Below are 14,625 nucleotides of genomic sequence, written 5' to 3'. Positions count from 1 at the left end.
CGCCGGACCGCGGTTTTCGCTCTCCGGGCCACCGTACAGATTGCGCCGATGGCGGCGACGGTGGCCACGGAGAGATATCTGTGACAAAGGCGTGCTCGGCAGCATTTAGAACATGCATCCCGCCCAGGCAGTTGGGTGTCCCCGGCCCGTTCCAGTCTGAGGGCTGGAGACAGGAACAGCAAGCCAGCGTCGCCTCTCGAGCGCCCCCCCGGGATAACCCGTCTCTGAGATCCGGCTAGTGGATGTTACTGCCTTTCTTGCAGCACCCTAGCGGGATGCCTCTTCGGAGGCGAGTACCAGAGGCTCTGTACTATACAGACAGGGTTGACCGTATTACGTGTCCCACATTAGTCTGGGTCACCTGGTCAGGTCTCCCTGGTGGCATTCGGTGAGAACCTCCCGAATAGTGACTGGCATAGGGTTCCCTCGTAGTTCCCTTGCCACGTTCCCTTAAAGGAACCCCTTCTAAGTCGAATGGTTGGTTCCAGGCCTTCGAGCAGGGCCTGGGAAGGACCTCATGTGTGTGAAGGTTCCTTCTTGGGCGATAGCTTGGGCTATGACCGTAGGGAGCGCTGTCACTGACAGCCTAATGTGACCAGAAGGGGAGTGGTTCAGGCATTTCAGTAGAATTTGCTTGTCTTGACAGTTGTCACTGCCAGTGGGCATGCACTCCCGTCGGCATGGCGTAGTGGGTATATCGTTCCCCGTAGCGTAAGCAGAAGCTGACGCAGTGCGAGTTCCCTTTCGAAAGGGAACGTCTCAGGTTACAAATGTAACCTTTGTTCCCTGAGAACAGGGAACGAGACACTGCGTCGCTTTGCCATGCCGCAGGGCCTGCCTGCCGAAAACAGTCCCTTCAGACGATTAGATACTGTCATGTTGGCAAGGCGCCCTTATATACTTCCTGGTCACGCCTTGATGACATCATAGGCTGTCGCCGGTCAATAGGATTGACGTTTTTTGATAGTGATTTCAGGCACCAGTCACGCTGGAGGCGTTCCCCGTAGCGTAAGCAAAAGCTGACGCAGTGTCTCGTTCCCTGTTTTCAGGGAACAAAGGTTACATTTGTAACCTGAGACGTTATTATGTTTTATGTTTTAAATAAGTTTTATGAATACCATTTTTGATGATACATTTGTATTAAAAAATCAAAATGCCCTAAATTAAAAAGTAGTTATGTTTACGTTCGTTCTTGAGGTCTAACAAACATGTGGAATGCATTTCTCCATTATGGTAAAATGAATATCATGATGAATATTGAATCAAATCATAAAACACTGAGACAAATTTCTAAATATTTTAAATGATCTAAATAGTGTGATTTCCTCAAGACTGGCATATTTCAAGGAGGATGTTCATTCCCCGGTTCTTTATATCAGCTTGTGTATGTTTGTTTTGTTGAAAATGTCTCTGTTAAGATCTCTGGGTTTTTGTGTTCTTATTTTCTTCGCTCTGCTTCGGCTTGGATCCTAAGCTCCAGTGCTGTGTGGGCTTTCCGTTTTGAGTCCCACCAGCTACAGTTTTGTTCCTCCCTCCCCCTCACCCTTCTGGTCAGGTACAGCTATCAGCCACCTGTCTTATTCATTTCCCCCTCCAGCCATCTCAGTCTTTTCTCCCAGTGTTTGCTTCAGCTCTTTCTGTAGTGTATGTGTGTTTTCTGAAAGCTGTGTAGAGAGTGGATCTGTATCAACATTTTGTGTGTGAAAAATGAGAGTATGATGCAATGCCATTTGTGCCCCGTTTTTGTTCCAAATCTCTAATCATCTTGTTGCATGTTCACACGTTTTGTCCTACTTGGCATGTATTGTGAAAACATTTGTGTCTCTCACTCTTGTCCTTTTTCTAACAGCTTATTTTTGTCTTACATCCCCTTCTCCCTCAGTTTTGACCCCGAGAGTGCTAGGCATTGCACTGGCACGATATGATTTCAGCTCCAGGGATACACGGGAACTCTCTCTACAGGTGGGCGACCTGGTGAAGATCTATATCAAGTGTACCCATGGATGGTGGAAGGGTGAAGTTAATGGCCGGGTAAGGGAAAATCACATGACATGCCTTTATTTTCTAAAAGGCACAATATGTACAATTTTTGGATTAAAATATCCAAAAACCACTATAACAGTGTTATATATTTTGTTGACTTCCCAAATGTTTTCAAGAATGTTTAAATCCAGAGAAATAAGCAATTTTAACCAGGACACTGGGAACAGGTCCGTGCGTCACCTATCAGTGACATCATACCTGCCTTACCCTCAATTTTTATTTTATTTTGTAGAAACCATGGAAACACCAAAGACACTTTCATATATTATGTGTTTTATTAGACAAGAGAACAACTGTTTGCATACATTTATATACAGAAAGCGAATTATTATACAGTAATACAGCATTTTCTCCATCATACAATGTTTTAAATTTAATTGCATGTCATTTAGCAACACACGCCATCCAGCATTTATTAATATGATATTCTAATATCAATCTAGCTTACTGCAGTGTGCAACAAGTGTCTCATAGCAGCCGCAGAGCGAACGTAGAGACACTCAAATGTATCTAATATGATAAAACAGTGCTGCATTACCCCACATGCGCTTGACCGGTAGAAGCGAAAGCGGCGACTGTGGCATAATAAAAGCTCCACTGCTGTCATCAAGCTACGCCATTGATTTGAATAGGCGACCTCTAGAGGCGAAAAACTACATATTGTGTCTTTAATGGTGCAATAAACGATTTCTGAGAAACTCTGTTGAAAGTGGATCGGGCTGAGCACCACAAAACACTTGTAGCCAATCAGCAGTAGGGGGCGTTTACACTCATGATAAGGGAGGAAAGAGAGTGAGCAAGAAGGAAATTTGAAGAAAGTCTCTAGAAAGAGAGATGGCTGAGAGCAGTGGTGGACAGTAACAAAGTATCTTTTATTTTGTTACTATACTTAAATAAATCTTTCAAGTATCTGTACTTTACCAGAGTATTTTGTTTGGAGAAACTTTTACTTTTACATCACTACATTCCAAAGCATAATATCATACTTTTTACCCCATTACATTTCATAAAAACATATCGTGTCCGATTTGTGAAAGAACTGATTCTTTTCAATTAACCTGTTAAAAAGGTTTCCGAATGCTTCATTTGGGCTGTTCCGATTTCAGCTGTTCTCGAGTCAACAACTCAATGATTTAATGATCCATTCAGAGCAAGTCTCCAGTAAACTGAATTTTCTAGTTAAAGTCTGAAAATGAGCCAAGAAAATGTGGAGATACAAAATGAGGAGATACTCAGAGCTTGAGTGCGTGTGCAACTGATGGCACGAAAAGTAAATTACAAATGCTGAATTTTTTTAGATTGATTATTGTAAATGAAACCTTATCTTTAGGTCACAACTGTCAGTTGGTTGTGAACTAAATGTGAGCTGTAATGCTTGAATGGGGGCATGTCTATATCACCATCTCAACCGTGTAGATTTTAAGTTAAAAACATGACATAACATTAAAATAACACAAATTATTGCACCTGCATTCTTCCCCGCTGCCGTAGCAGTTTCAAATGATATAACACTAGTATGTTTGCATAGCATTCAGTTTAAAATGTTATGCATTCAGCCCTATTTGACATCTGTTTTTAATGTTTTTCAACAAACATTACATGTTATGTATCTGCATCCACTAATCTTCCTTACTGACTAGTGCAGCCTCAACTTGACAATTCATAATAATTGTTAGACCCAGCAATTCCCCCTACCACAGGTATTTTGAGCAGAAGGATGATATAAAATATATAATGTACGATTAATGTATATAAAATTACAAAACAAATATTCATTGATCAGTACCTTTTAATACTTTTAATACTCAAGTACATTATAAATTAAGTACTTTTGTACTACTTGATTTGTGTACTTGGTCCACCACTTGCTGAAAGCCATTACAAAAGAGGTATATAATAAAATAAAAAAAGGTCAGGGGAATATCACTGGAAAAAGAAGGGTTATGATGAGAGCTTTAGAACCTGTGTTAATATTAGAAAAGCTTTCCAGCGTTGGAGAGACCGCAAGTAATATATAAATATATATACAATGAAAAGACATTTCTTTTAAATGTATAGTGCAGCTATTTCATGAAGCAACAATATATTATAGGTAGGACAGAACAAGATAGGCTATTAATATTCTTTCATTGTGCAATAAAGTATTATAATATGAAAGGCTCCAATACAGAGTGGCACAAAGCACTTATGCGCATCCCGTGTGCGAATGATGCGCTTGATGCAATATGGGAGACACAGCGTTCCTATTCAGCAGTTTATTGAGGAAACATTTTTAAATTTCAGTTACTCTATTCTCCAGTGTTGTGATCTAACAGACACTTGGTAGAATGTAACATGTTTTAGAAACAGCAATAAACTCTATTAAGATGATGTCCTTTTAAGCAAAACCATAGACCTTTATCTACTGAAGCACAAAAATAAGTAAAAGAAGACTCAATTCAGTGGCCTATTTGTGCACTGTTTAAGATGAGTGCGCGCTGCTTTTTACAAGGCTTTAAACACGAGCGAATTATAAACTTTCGCAAAGATTCAGCACTGGCCCGATCGGGACGGTTCCTACTGTACCGAGCGTCTTTCACAAGCTCTTAAAGGTATTTTAAAAGAGAATGCACACGTTGACAATAATGCATAGACTGACATTGTGTGAAAATGTGGAGAGTGCTAAAAGTGCACCAAGTGCAAAGAGCGTGCCTTGTTGGCAAGTGTCGTATTTCTTGCTCATATTTCAATGTCTTCAATGGCACAATCAGTAAAGAATAAGGCGTAAGGATCTTGGTTTTGATGCGATCGACCCGGGTTCGAATCAGTCTTTTGCAAAGCTTCCTCTTGGCCTACTGAAATATTCAAATTTTCTGAGAGACTGAATTTGGGATTTTCCTTAGTTGTCAGTTATAATCATCAAAATTAAAAGAAATAAACATTTGAAATATATCAGTCTGTGTGTAATGAATGAATATAATTACAAGTTTCACTTTTTGAATGGAATTAGTGAAATAAATCAACTTTTTGATTATTTTCTAATTATATGACCAGCACCTGTATATATAAATAGCCTACAGGTATTGATTTTTAAAACTGTATTTAGCACTCTGACAACCATTTTTTTTGCTGCTGTGTGCCAAGCAGTTCCCTTTTGAGCAACCATTAACTGTGATTCGCATGGAAGGGCAAGAGTTCAGTTTCATGATGTGCAAGTTCAGAGAAAAAAAGCTGAAAATATGAAGCACCAGTACTAAAGCAGTTCACAAGAGGTGTTGGTGCTTTTAAAGGTGCAGTAAGTGATTTCTGAAAAACACTGTTGATATTTGAAATCAGCCCAAACACATCGGTACATTGTATTGTTAGACATTAGATCGATCTATATCGATGTATTGTTATACCCCTAGTAAAAAAACAGTTGAGTGTCATTGTTTGTCTGGAGCTCGCGTACTGCTGGTGACTAACAACCGATTCTTCCTTTTATATACTCTTGTGTAATGTATGTTCATTTTTGTTAATTCGTCATCCTACTTTATTTTTGAGAAGCATTATTTTGCTTCGCTTCGGCTATGATAAAGAGACATTGTATGTTTGAGCATTTTGGGAGCCGAGTAATATAGGATGTTTGGGCTGATTTCAAATATCAACAGCGTTTCTCAGAAATCACTTACTGCACCTTTAAAAGCACCAAAACCTCTTGTGAACTGCTTTAGTACTGGTGCTTCATATTTTCAGCTTTTTTTCTCTGAACTTGCACATCATGAAACTGAACTCTTGCCCTTCCATGCGAATCACAGTTTCACGGTTGCTCAAAAGGGAACTGCTTGGCACACAGCAGCAAAAAAATGGTTGTCAGAGTGCTAAATACAGTTTTACAGAACAACAACAGAGAATTATATAGTTTAGAATCATAACATTGATGCCATTGATGAGTTGTCAGACAGAATCTTAATATTGTGCATTAATAATGCTGTTATAAATTTGCTTGTGTTAACAAATTGAACATTGCTGTTATAGTTACACAAAACATTAGTCAGATCTACATTTACATAAAAATGTAGATTATAATATTTTTAATACTTTATATGTACACTACAGTTCAAAAGTTTGGAGTCAGTAAGATTTTTTGTATAATATCACATATAAATGTTGTTTTATATTCTTTATAACTTGTTTTATATTCTTTATAACTTTATATTCATCAAAGAATCCTGAAAAAGTATCACAGTTTCCACAAAAACATTAAGTTTAAAATATTAAACATATTTATCAGATTAATTATTTCTTGAGCAGCAAATCTTCATATTACAATGATTTCTGAAGGATCATGTGACACTGAAGACTGGAGTAATGATGCTGAATAAACTCCCAAACTTTTAAATACCAGTGTATATAATATTTTTATTTTATACTATATTTTATATTTTTGAATGATATTTTAACTAATTTATCCATATTAATTATGAAATCTATTACTGAATACAGTCATAAATCCCAAACATATTTCGCTAGTACACACGTTAAAGCTAAAAGCATTTTGCAAACGTACCCCAGTTCTGAAAGCCATTGAATTTTGGTATGGACACAACCAAATGACATGGCAATATAGAGGTGTGACGACGTGATTGACATTTGAGATGTCAATTAGAGGTTATCCCAGCATTTCCTATGCAATATAGCAGATTTCATATGCTCGAGTGCATTAACAAGAGAGATGATTAACTGGAGGTGATGACAGAATGACTTTTAATGATTCTTCCACACATGTCATTATCAGATATCACCCACAAGAGCTCTCAAGCTGGTCACAGAGGATGAAGAGATATGCTCTGTTAGTCTTAAGTAATGATTCCGGATGCTGTGTAATTACAGGTGGGATGGTTCCCTTCAACCTATGTGGAGGAAGAGGAGTGACCAGTGCAGGAAGAAATCTTCACTATGCTGGGACAGTGATAACCACCTTTTGGCATTGGACAAGGAAGGTAATAGTGAACAATGCACCCTTACTTGAGCGAAGCACCACAAACACAGCAATTATCAGCCTCCTCTAATGGGATCCGGTGGACTGTGGTTGAGACCTGCAGCGTGATGCATCTGAGGCCCTGTCGGCTTTGACTGTTTAATTACTTATGAATGTCCCTCGCTGCTCCACATTCAGTCCAGACATCTTTTTCTCTCACTCTTTCCCTCCCTCTCACCCTGTCACCTCATGAAATCCTCACACAGGGCCTGGGGCCCCCCTCTCTCTGCCTGTTTAAAATTTAAACTCCATTTCTGTGCTATGCCGGACCTCCCATAAACTCAGGAGTGGCACGCAGAGAGAAAAGCCCTGAGCTGGCCGTTTTTTTCCCTCCACTCGGCGACCTTTATGCGGTGCTTTCAGCTCACCTTGTGCTATAATTGATGATTTCATCCGCCCGTCTGACTCTGCAAAGTTTGGCCGGGGCGAGATGGAGCGCGGTGCTGTCACGAAGCCTTCCTCTCTGCCTGCTCCTCTTCAGCCCTGATAACACTTAGCAGCAGTGCTCTCTCAGTGCGCTCGGGGCGCTGCGCGGTGACAGGAGGCCTGCCGTTCAGCGCGATATCCATCTCACTGCGCTGTGATCAGTCATCGCTCTGTCTGTTTCTGAACCTCAGGTGCTCCCAAGCAGAATGTTGGCGCTGATTTTGGACTCAATTCCTTCTCTTTTCATGCAACGGAAGAACTAGTTAACATTACTGTGTTTGCAATAGGGACTAAAGCTGCTAGAAACTGCAAAAAAATTGAATGAAAATACAGTTACAATAAAGTCTGCCAATGGAAGATGACAAAATGCACTACCATTCAAAAGTTTGGGGTTAGTAAGATTTACTTTTATGCAATGCTTAAGGGTCCACTGTGTAACATTTAGAATCTTTTGACAGAAATAAAATGTTATATATATATATATATATATATATATATATATTTCAGTGGTGTATAAAGACTTTACATAATGAACCGTTATGTTTTTATTACCTTAGAATGAGCCATTTCTATCTACACTCGCCCCGTGTCCCCTTACAGTGAACTCACCATTTTGCGGCATCATATTTCTACAGTAGCCCTAAACGGACAAACTGCTTTACAGAGCGCTAGCTACTCCCTGCTGTCTCTGACGACGACATCTTTGTCCTGTGTCGGCCACCGTAGCTTCTCTATGTGCTTCGAAAAGGAGGGGTGAGCGGTGGGCGGTCGCAATTAAGAACTAATGCTGTTCTTAAGCTTTCTATTGATCAAATAATCCTGAAAGAAATGTATCACGGTTACCACAAAAATATTAAGCAGCAAAACTGTTTTCAACTGTGATAATAATAAGAAATATTGAGCTGCAAATCATCATATTAGAATGATTTCCGAAGGATCTTGTGACACTGAAGACTGGAGTAATTATGCTGACCCCAAACTTTTGAACAGTTGTGTATATCCAAGGTATTTTCTATGAAATAGGTGTCTTTATATTGTGTCATTTTTCTACTCGGGTAAGTTTATCTTGTTTAAGGATGTTTAGATGATTTTACTGGAAAACAAGACAAAAACACAGAATAGGATTTTTGCACTGTACTAGATATATCAGCTCTTTTTGAATTTGGCTGAGGACTTTCAGCACAGATTAACTTTTGCTTAAAACATTTTTGTAAGTGCTTTGTAAAGGAAATTGCTCTTTAAATGGACACACGTTTGTTACAAATCTAAGTCATGTCTCATACATCTGTTTCTTAATGTACGTAACAGTTCATGTTGTCTGGTTTTCATCAGAATAAATGTAAATTATTGCTTGTTTCACACCGTTTAGCAAGTGAATTTTGTATAGCTGTATACAGCGTCCAAATGGGGTGAGAAAATGTACTGGATATTAATTCTGAAACATTTTTTTTATTACTTTTATTAAAATATTTTGTACCCATTATTTAGATAATGTTTATTTTCTTTATTACATTATTTTCCCTTGTATATTTGTATTTTATTACGTTTTTTCCCCTCATATTTTTGTTCAGGTGGCTTAGTGTGAGAAATATTCCAGCACACTTCTTATGGTAAAGATAAACTTATGATGGTAAAGGTTACAACATGTATTATGTTGCATTTCCTAATAAAGTTATGGCTAAGTTTACATGCTTCTTTTAGTGCTTGGAAAGTGACCTATATTCTAAACATGGTAGTTGTATAAAAAGTATGAGATTTTCATCTCTTTCCCTTGACATGATCAAAATGTACACAAATAATCTTTAAATGTACACAAATCATCAGACATCAATACATTAACATGACTGTTGTGCAGAAAATGTTCATGTCTCCATCATATAAGCTGTAGGCTATGATAAAATAATATAAATATTAACTGGTGGAAAATAGTAAACGCAAAACTTGATCAAGATGGAAATCATAGAAATCAAAAGAAAAATAATTATTGGGGATATTGTTGTAATCGGTAACCAATTTATTGGTTTTCCCTTATATCCTTTTCATTCTGTTATATAGTTGTATCCCTTTAATAATCCATTTAAGCCACTTCCTCAGTGACATCATCCTCCAGGAAGTGACATCATTTTGGAGGAACAACAACAGCACAAACAGGAGTAAGTGTTAGCAGTGGATTTTATGGCTATTGTGATGGTTTTGTGGGGTTAGTTGGTTTATTTCACTCTTGAGTCATCCTATCCTTTCTGATCATTTCAACATTTTAAACAAAGATGGTTAAAAAAATCTAAACCACCTTCAAGTTGAAAACCTAATGTAAGCTAACTCTCGATCCATAACTGAGCAATGACTAACTTAAGATATTTCTGTTTAAATAATCAGGTTATTATAAAGTTTAAGTGGCAGAGCTTGAGCAAAGTACATTGTTGAAAGTTTTATATTGACAATTTTTTTTTAAATTGCAAAAGTTAGTATATAACCCAGTAAAGACACTCTCTTTCAAATAGCCCACTTCACACTTTTTCCAGCACTTCAAAGCTCAAATGTCTGAAGTTTTGCGAAGTAGAAAAACTAACACTTGATGAAAAAACAAAACTTTTACTTAAACAAATTACCACTATGGCCAGCAGAACAGTGACAAACAATCATTATATAACATTTAAAAATACATTTTTGTACTGAAGCATGTAGGAAAAATCAGTCTCTTGAAAAATAAAAACTTTTCTTCAAATTGCGAATTAAATTAGACCGTGAGCGCTTCAGTTCGGCGCAAACTCATCAAGTGTGAAAACTCGGTTTTAAAAACGGTTTTAATCAATGAATCTGTCAAAACTGCACAATTAATTGTGTATCCGCTTTATTTATTATAATGAGAGGATTTGTGCGCGCGCAGATCTTGGTAAACTTGCGTTAAATATAAACTCATTCAGAGTTTTAAGAATTACTGAGTGGTTTCTCGCTACCGGTAATTTACACTCAGTTTATTGGTCCTTATTTTCAACAGAATTCGCAGCAAAATTACATTGTAAATAAACACATTGGCAGCGCCACTGAACTCACATGACATTAATATAACAACCAGTTCACTTTAATTTACTTACTTTTCTGTTTTATAAATTATATGTTACTAACTCAGTTAATCCTGCAATAAAAATATATTACTTGCATTGATCTGACCAGGCAGCTATTGCAGCTGCCATACCCAATTGATGCCCCTGATATCATGTTTTTTTCCTGAATATGTTTCCAGACAAAATGTTTGGGGGCTATGTTTGATTATTTTACGTTCTTTTTCTGAATTTCAGTGTACTTGTCACAAATTCCCAATAAAGCTCTTAAATCATCTTTGGACAGTGGGAGCTGATTAGGAACAGTTGTGGAAATTTAACCTGAGGCATGTTGAGAAAGAGCCATGAGGCCTGCGGTGCAGCGCAGCAATGATTGATGGCCAGCCTTGTTTGCCAGAGGATGGAAGCAGGTCTATCTCTCTCCACTTCTGAAAGCTGTGAACTGACAGAAGGAGACTTCAGAGGAAAAGGAAGAGAGAGAGGGAGCATCCCTCACTCTTTTGACCTGAAAGTGTCACCTCTTGGTGTTAAATAAGAGACAGGAACGGGTGAAGAGTTATGTGTTATATGGGTGTGACTTACCTCACCACACTGTCTTTACCAATTCTGCAACTGTAGATGGGGAGAGTGGGAGGGAAGCTCAATAAAGCCCTGTACTGTATGTCTGATAGGAAGGACTGAGATTGAGCGCCTCAAGGACTTCATCAGCACTATTGAGTAATTAAACACTTGCGGATCAAAGCTGTTAAAGGGAACAAACCCTGAGTGGACCACAATGAATCCCCCTGATGCAACCTTGGAGTGAGTGAGGACAGGTGTCCTCATGCACTCACTGCCCCTTTGGGCTTTGCACTTTGTAATACACCCATACCCATTAAAGTCCCAATGAACCGGAAGTTGCAACTGATTTTATTTCAGTGCTGTGACGTATTTCCAAGTGAAATTGAATATTGAATAGAGGGCATTTTACTTCAGCACTCCTCTCCATCTCTCGCTCATAGCAGACTAACGGTTGGAGGGGAGTGGTTAAGCATATTCAAACCCAAGCCGTCAAACTGCCGTCATCGGAAAGGGAACCCCTTTCCAGACCGGAAGTTGCTTTTCAGATTTTGATTAAAGATTACCACACAACAATTTTTTTTTTTGCTGTGTATTAACGCGGATCAATTGTTCACCCCAAGACCTGTAATGTGTGCTAACAAAGTAAATAAGATCAATTTTGATTTCATGAGGACTTTAAGCCTAAACAGAATTGCATTGCAAGTGCATAGTGCAGTTGTACATACATGAGTTTTTGCAGTAACCAACCTCAGCTCAAGGGATTCTGAGTACTTACATATTCAATTGCTCCTCTGAAGTTGACCGCAGGAAACCGACGTTACACTTTCGATTATCCACTTTATAAATTCTAGCTTTGCAACTACAGATGTCAACTAACAATCATTTGAATATTAGTAGACTGTTAGACTAGGGCTACAAGAATGTAGCTTCTTGTTTTCGGTACAATGTCTGTTGGGAAGTTCTGTAGTGGTAAGTTCTGGGAATGTTCCCTGTTAGCTGGGATGAAGCTTCAAAACCGTTTCGAATCAGTGGTTGCAGTGCATATCAAACTGGCCAAGTGAAGTGATTTCAGCAAACGAGATTGTTACGGTTTCTAACCTTGGTTTCCGAACTTTGTATTCCAATGGTTCAGAGCATGATCTTGTGATCATGAGTGTCTAATGATCTCAGAACAGTTTAATAATGTAGGTTCAGTTAATCAATTTAATGATTTAATAAACATACATGTATAATAAAAAAAAGAAGAGTGATAGTTTCTGATTGGTCTAAATAGCCAATTCCTGTCTAAACACATGCCAAACAAGCACTTTATACAATTTATACATTGTCAGGAAACAAAGACTGGAGAGATCGGGAAGTATAAAACACTTCATTGACTCACACTTAAAGCAGTCACTGATATGCAATGAATAACTTTGCTTTGATTGCAGGTTGCCCACGTGGAAAAGGAGGAACAAGGATGAACAGGAGCAAGGAGACCAGAAGAGGAATCAGGGTCGAGGAGCAGGACATGGAGGTACACTTCAGGTAGGTAGCAATCTAAGATAGCAGTCTTAGTGTGTGTGGAGACGGTGTGTGTGTGGAGTGTCCTTATATCTGGTGATGAGGTGATTGAAGACAACTGGTGATGATTGTGGAATGCGTGCAGGTTGTGGATCAGGAAGGATTCTGGGAGATGTAGTGCAGGTGACGGGCATGGGCTGAATCAGAAATCGCCCCCCTAATCCCTCAATCACTATTCACTACTTTAGTCCACTAATACAGTTCACTTGAAGGAGTGAATGAAAACGAGTGAGTGAATTTCGAACAGCCTTTAAGTGTACATCGGCTGTACACTACACTGTATTGCAGTGCAATGGATTGAATGAGTCCACTTGATAAAATGGTTTCAGACACCACTACAAATGGCTACAAATAATGCCCTATTTGAGGGTATCGGATTCATCCTGACTGGAGATCTTGACATACATGCACTTCATATTTAATGATTTGTTGGTTACATTTAATAGATTAAACTTAAAAATAAAAATATTTGTAATTAGATTGTAAAAGGAGTCTTTAGTAATGGTTGAGCTGTGTTCACGTTGCATTTACACCATTTTGACACTGTGTGGTTTTCCTGAATGAATCAGCTCTTTGTTTTTTTTTTACAATTGGGCTGTGAAAGGTTCAATGACTCACTCACTTGTCAACATCTACTGTGTTGCCGTTACAATGTAACCTGCAGAAAGACTCACTGAAAAATACAGAATGTGCAAACACAGACAAGCGGAATGAAGCGGAACAGTGAAAAGTCCCAGTGGTGTGGACTAAATATCAGCCAATCATATTTAAAGACCGGAACTAATTGCAACAATTTGAATATCTCATAGAAGTATTTGCGTTCATAGTCGCAAATAAAAATGCATACAAATATTTTTCATACAATAAATATTCACATTTTGCTTTTCATTCTTTATTATCATAGGTTTGAACTTGTAGTAACTACTTTTTATAATTCATATAGACAATGGTAAAACAATAAAATCAATACATAAAAGGCATTTGTAATGTAGCACAAGTAAATGACGAAGGCATGATAAAGTTATCAAGACAAAGAAATGTATTAGTTTGAATAAAATAAACCTCTTTTTGAACAGTAAGCATTATTATTATTTAAACAACTAAAAATGGTGAAAACATGAAAAAATAAATTCACGATTTTTCCTGTGCACTATTTAGTTTGCTATTCAGTTTATTAATAAAGTGTAAACATAAAACTTCAACTCTTCCCAGGCTTTCCTCTATTGCACACTGTCAAGCAGAACTTGACAGGATGTCCCTCCATCAAGAAAGTGTCATTTCACGCCATCAGGATTTATTGATTCTGTCTTCACACTCTTTTTTTTGTACACCCTGATATTTCCTCCAGGCCTCTTCGTCACTCCAAACATAGCAAGTTAGACACACCTTTGTTTAAGTTATGTGTATGTTGTAGCTTTTTCCATATGATTCAACCCTTGTTGCACTTGCAGACAGTCTCCCTTGTGCTCTGATACCACTACATGTTTTCAAAAGACGATAAATGCTTTCATTCCAGACACTGGGATCTGGGGCACAATATATTATTTATAGTCTCTGTTGGTGTGATACATAAATAATTTGTTCCAGAGGGCTAGTGGGGGTGGGATCGGGGGAGGTGATTTGCAATTTAAGTCCGTAGATGCTTCTTATGCCATTGAGCTACTATTTTAAATACAAACCAGTGCTATGATAGGCCATGATAGCATATCAGAGGGTGGTTGCAGTGCACCGTCTAAAGAGATTCTGGGCTAGAGACACTAAAAGACTCTGAATATGCTAAATGGATTTCATAAGCAAGCAAGAATGCTTATGATTGGCTAAGCTGTTTGCCGGGCAATTAGTGATCTTTTGAAGGTGTTTTTAAACAGCAGGGGCACATTCAAGCTCAAACCGGTACACAACGTTTTGCTACGGTTTCTGGGTTGAACGACATGTTTCCTGGAAACGGTGTGCAACGGGTTTGAGATACGT

At 38.3% G+C, this 14,625-nt stretch overlaps 1 protein-coding gene across 1 annotated transcript in view; it reads left to right on the top strand.

Moving 5' to 3' along the window:
- The window catches only part of vav3b (vav 3 guanine nucleotide exchange factor b), a gene marked incomplete at its 5' end in the record, with an annotated part of 71,912 nt that extends 64,134 nt beyond the window's left edge, over window positions 1-7,778 (top strand). The window contains 2 exons of the mRNA XM_079818540.1: window positions 1,883-2,031; window positions 6,895-7,778. Of these exons, the coding sequence (XP_079674666.1) occupies window positions 1,883-2,031; window positions 6,895-6,936 (191 nt within the window). The 3' untranslated portion in view covers window positions 6,937-7,778. The remainder of the gene's footprint in view (window positions 1-1,882; window positions 2,032-6,894) is intronic.
- Window positions 7,779-14,625: the final 6,847 nt, after the last annotated feature.

This window comes from Gobio gobio (genome assembly GCF_949357685.1).
Source record: "Gobio gobio genome assembly, chromosome: 6".
Classification (NCBI taxonomy): Eukaryota; Metazoa; Chordata; class Actinopteri; order Cypriniformes; family Gobionidae; genus Gobio; species Gobio gobio.
The sequence above is the reverse complement of the archived record's forward strand: the minus strand, read 5'-3'. Positions and strand labels throughout refer to the sequence as shown.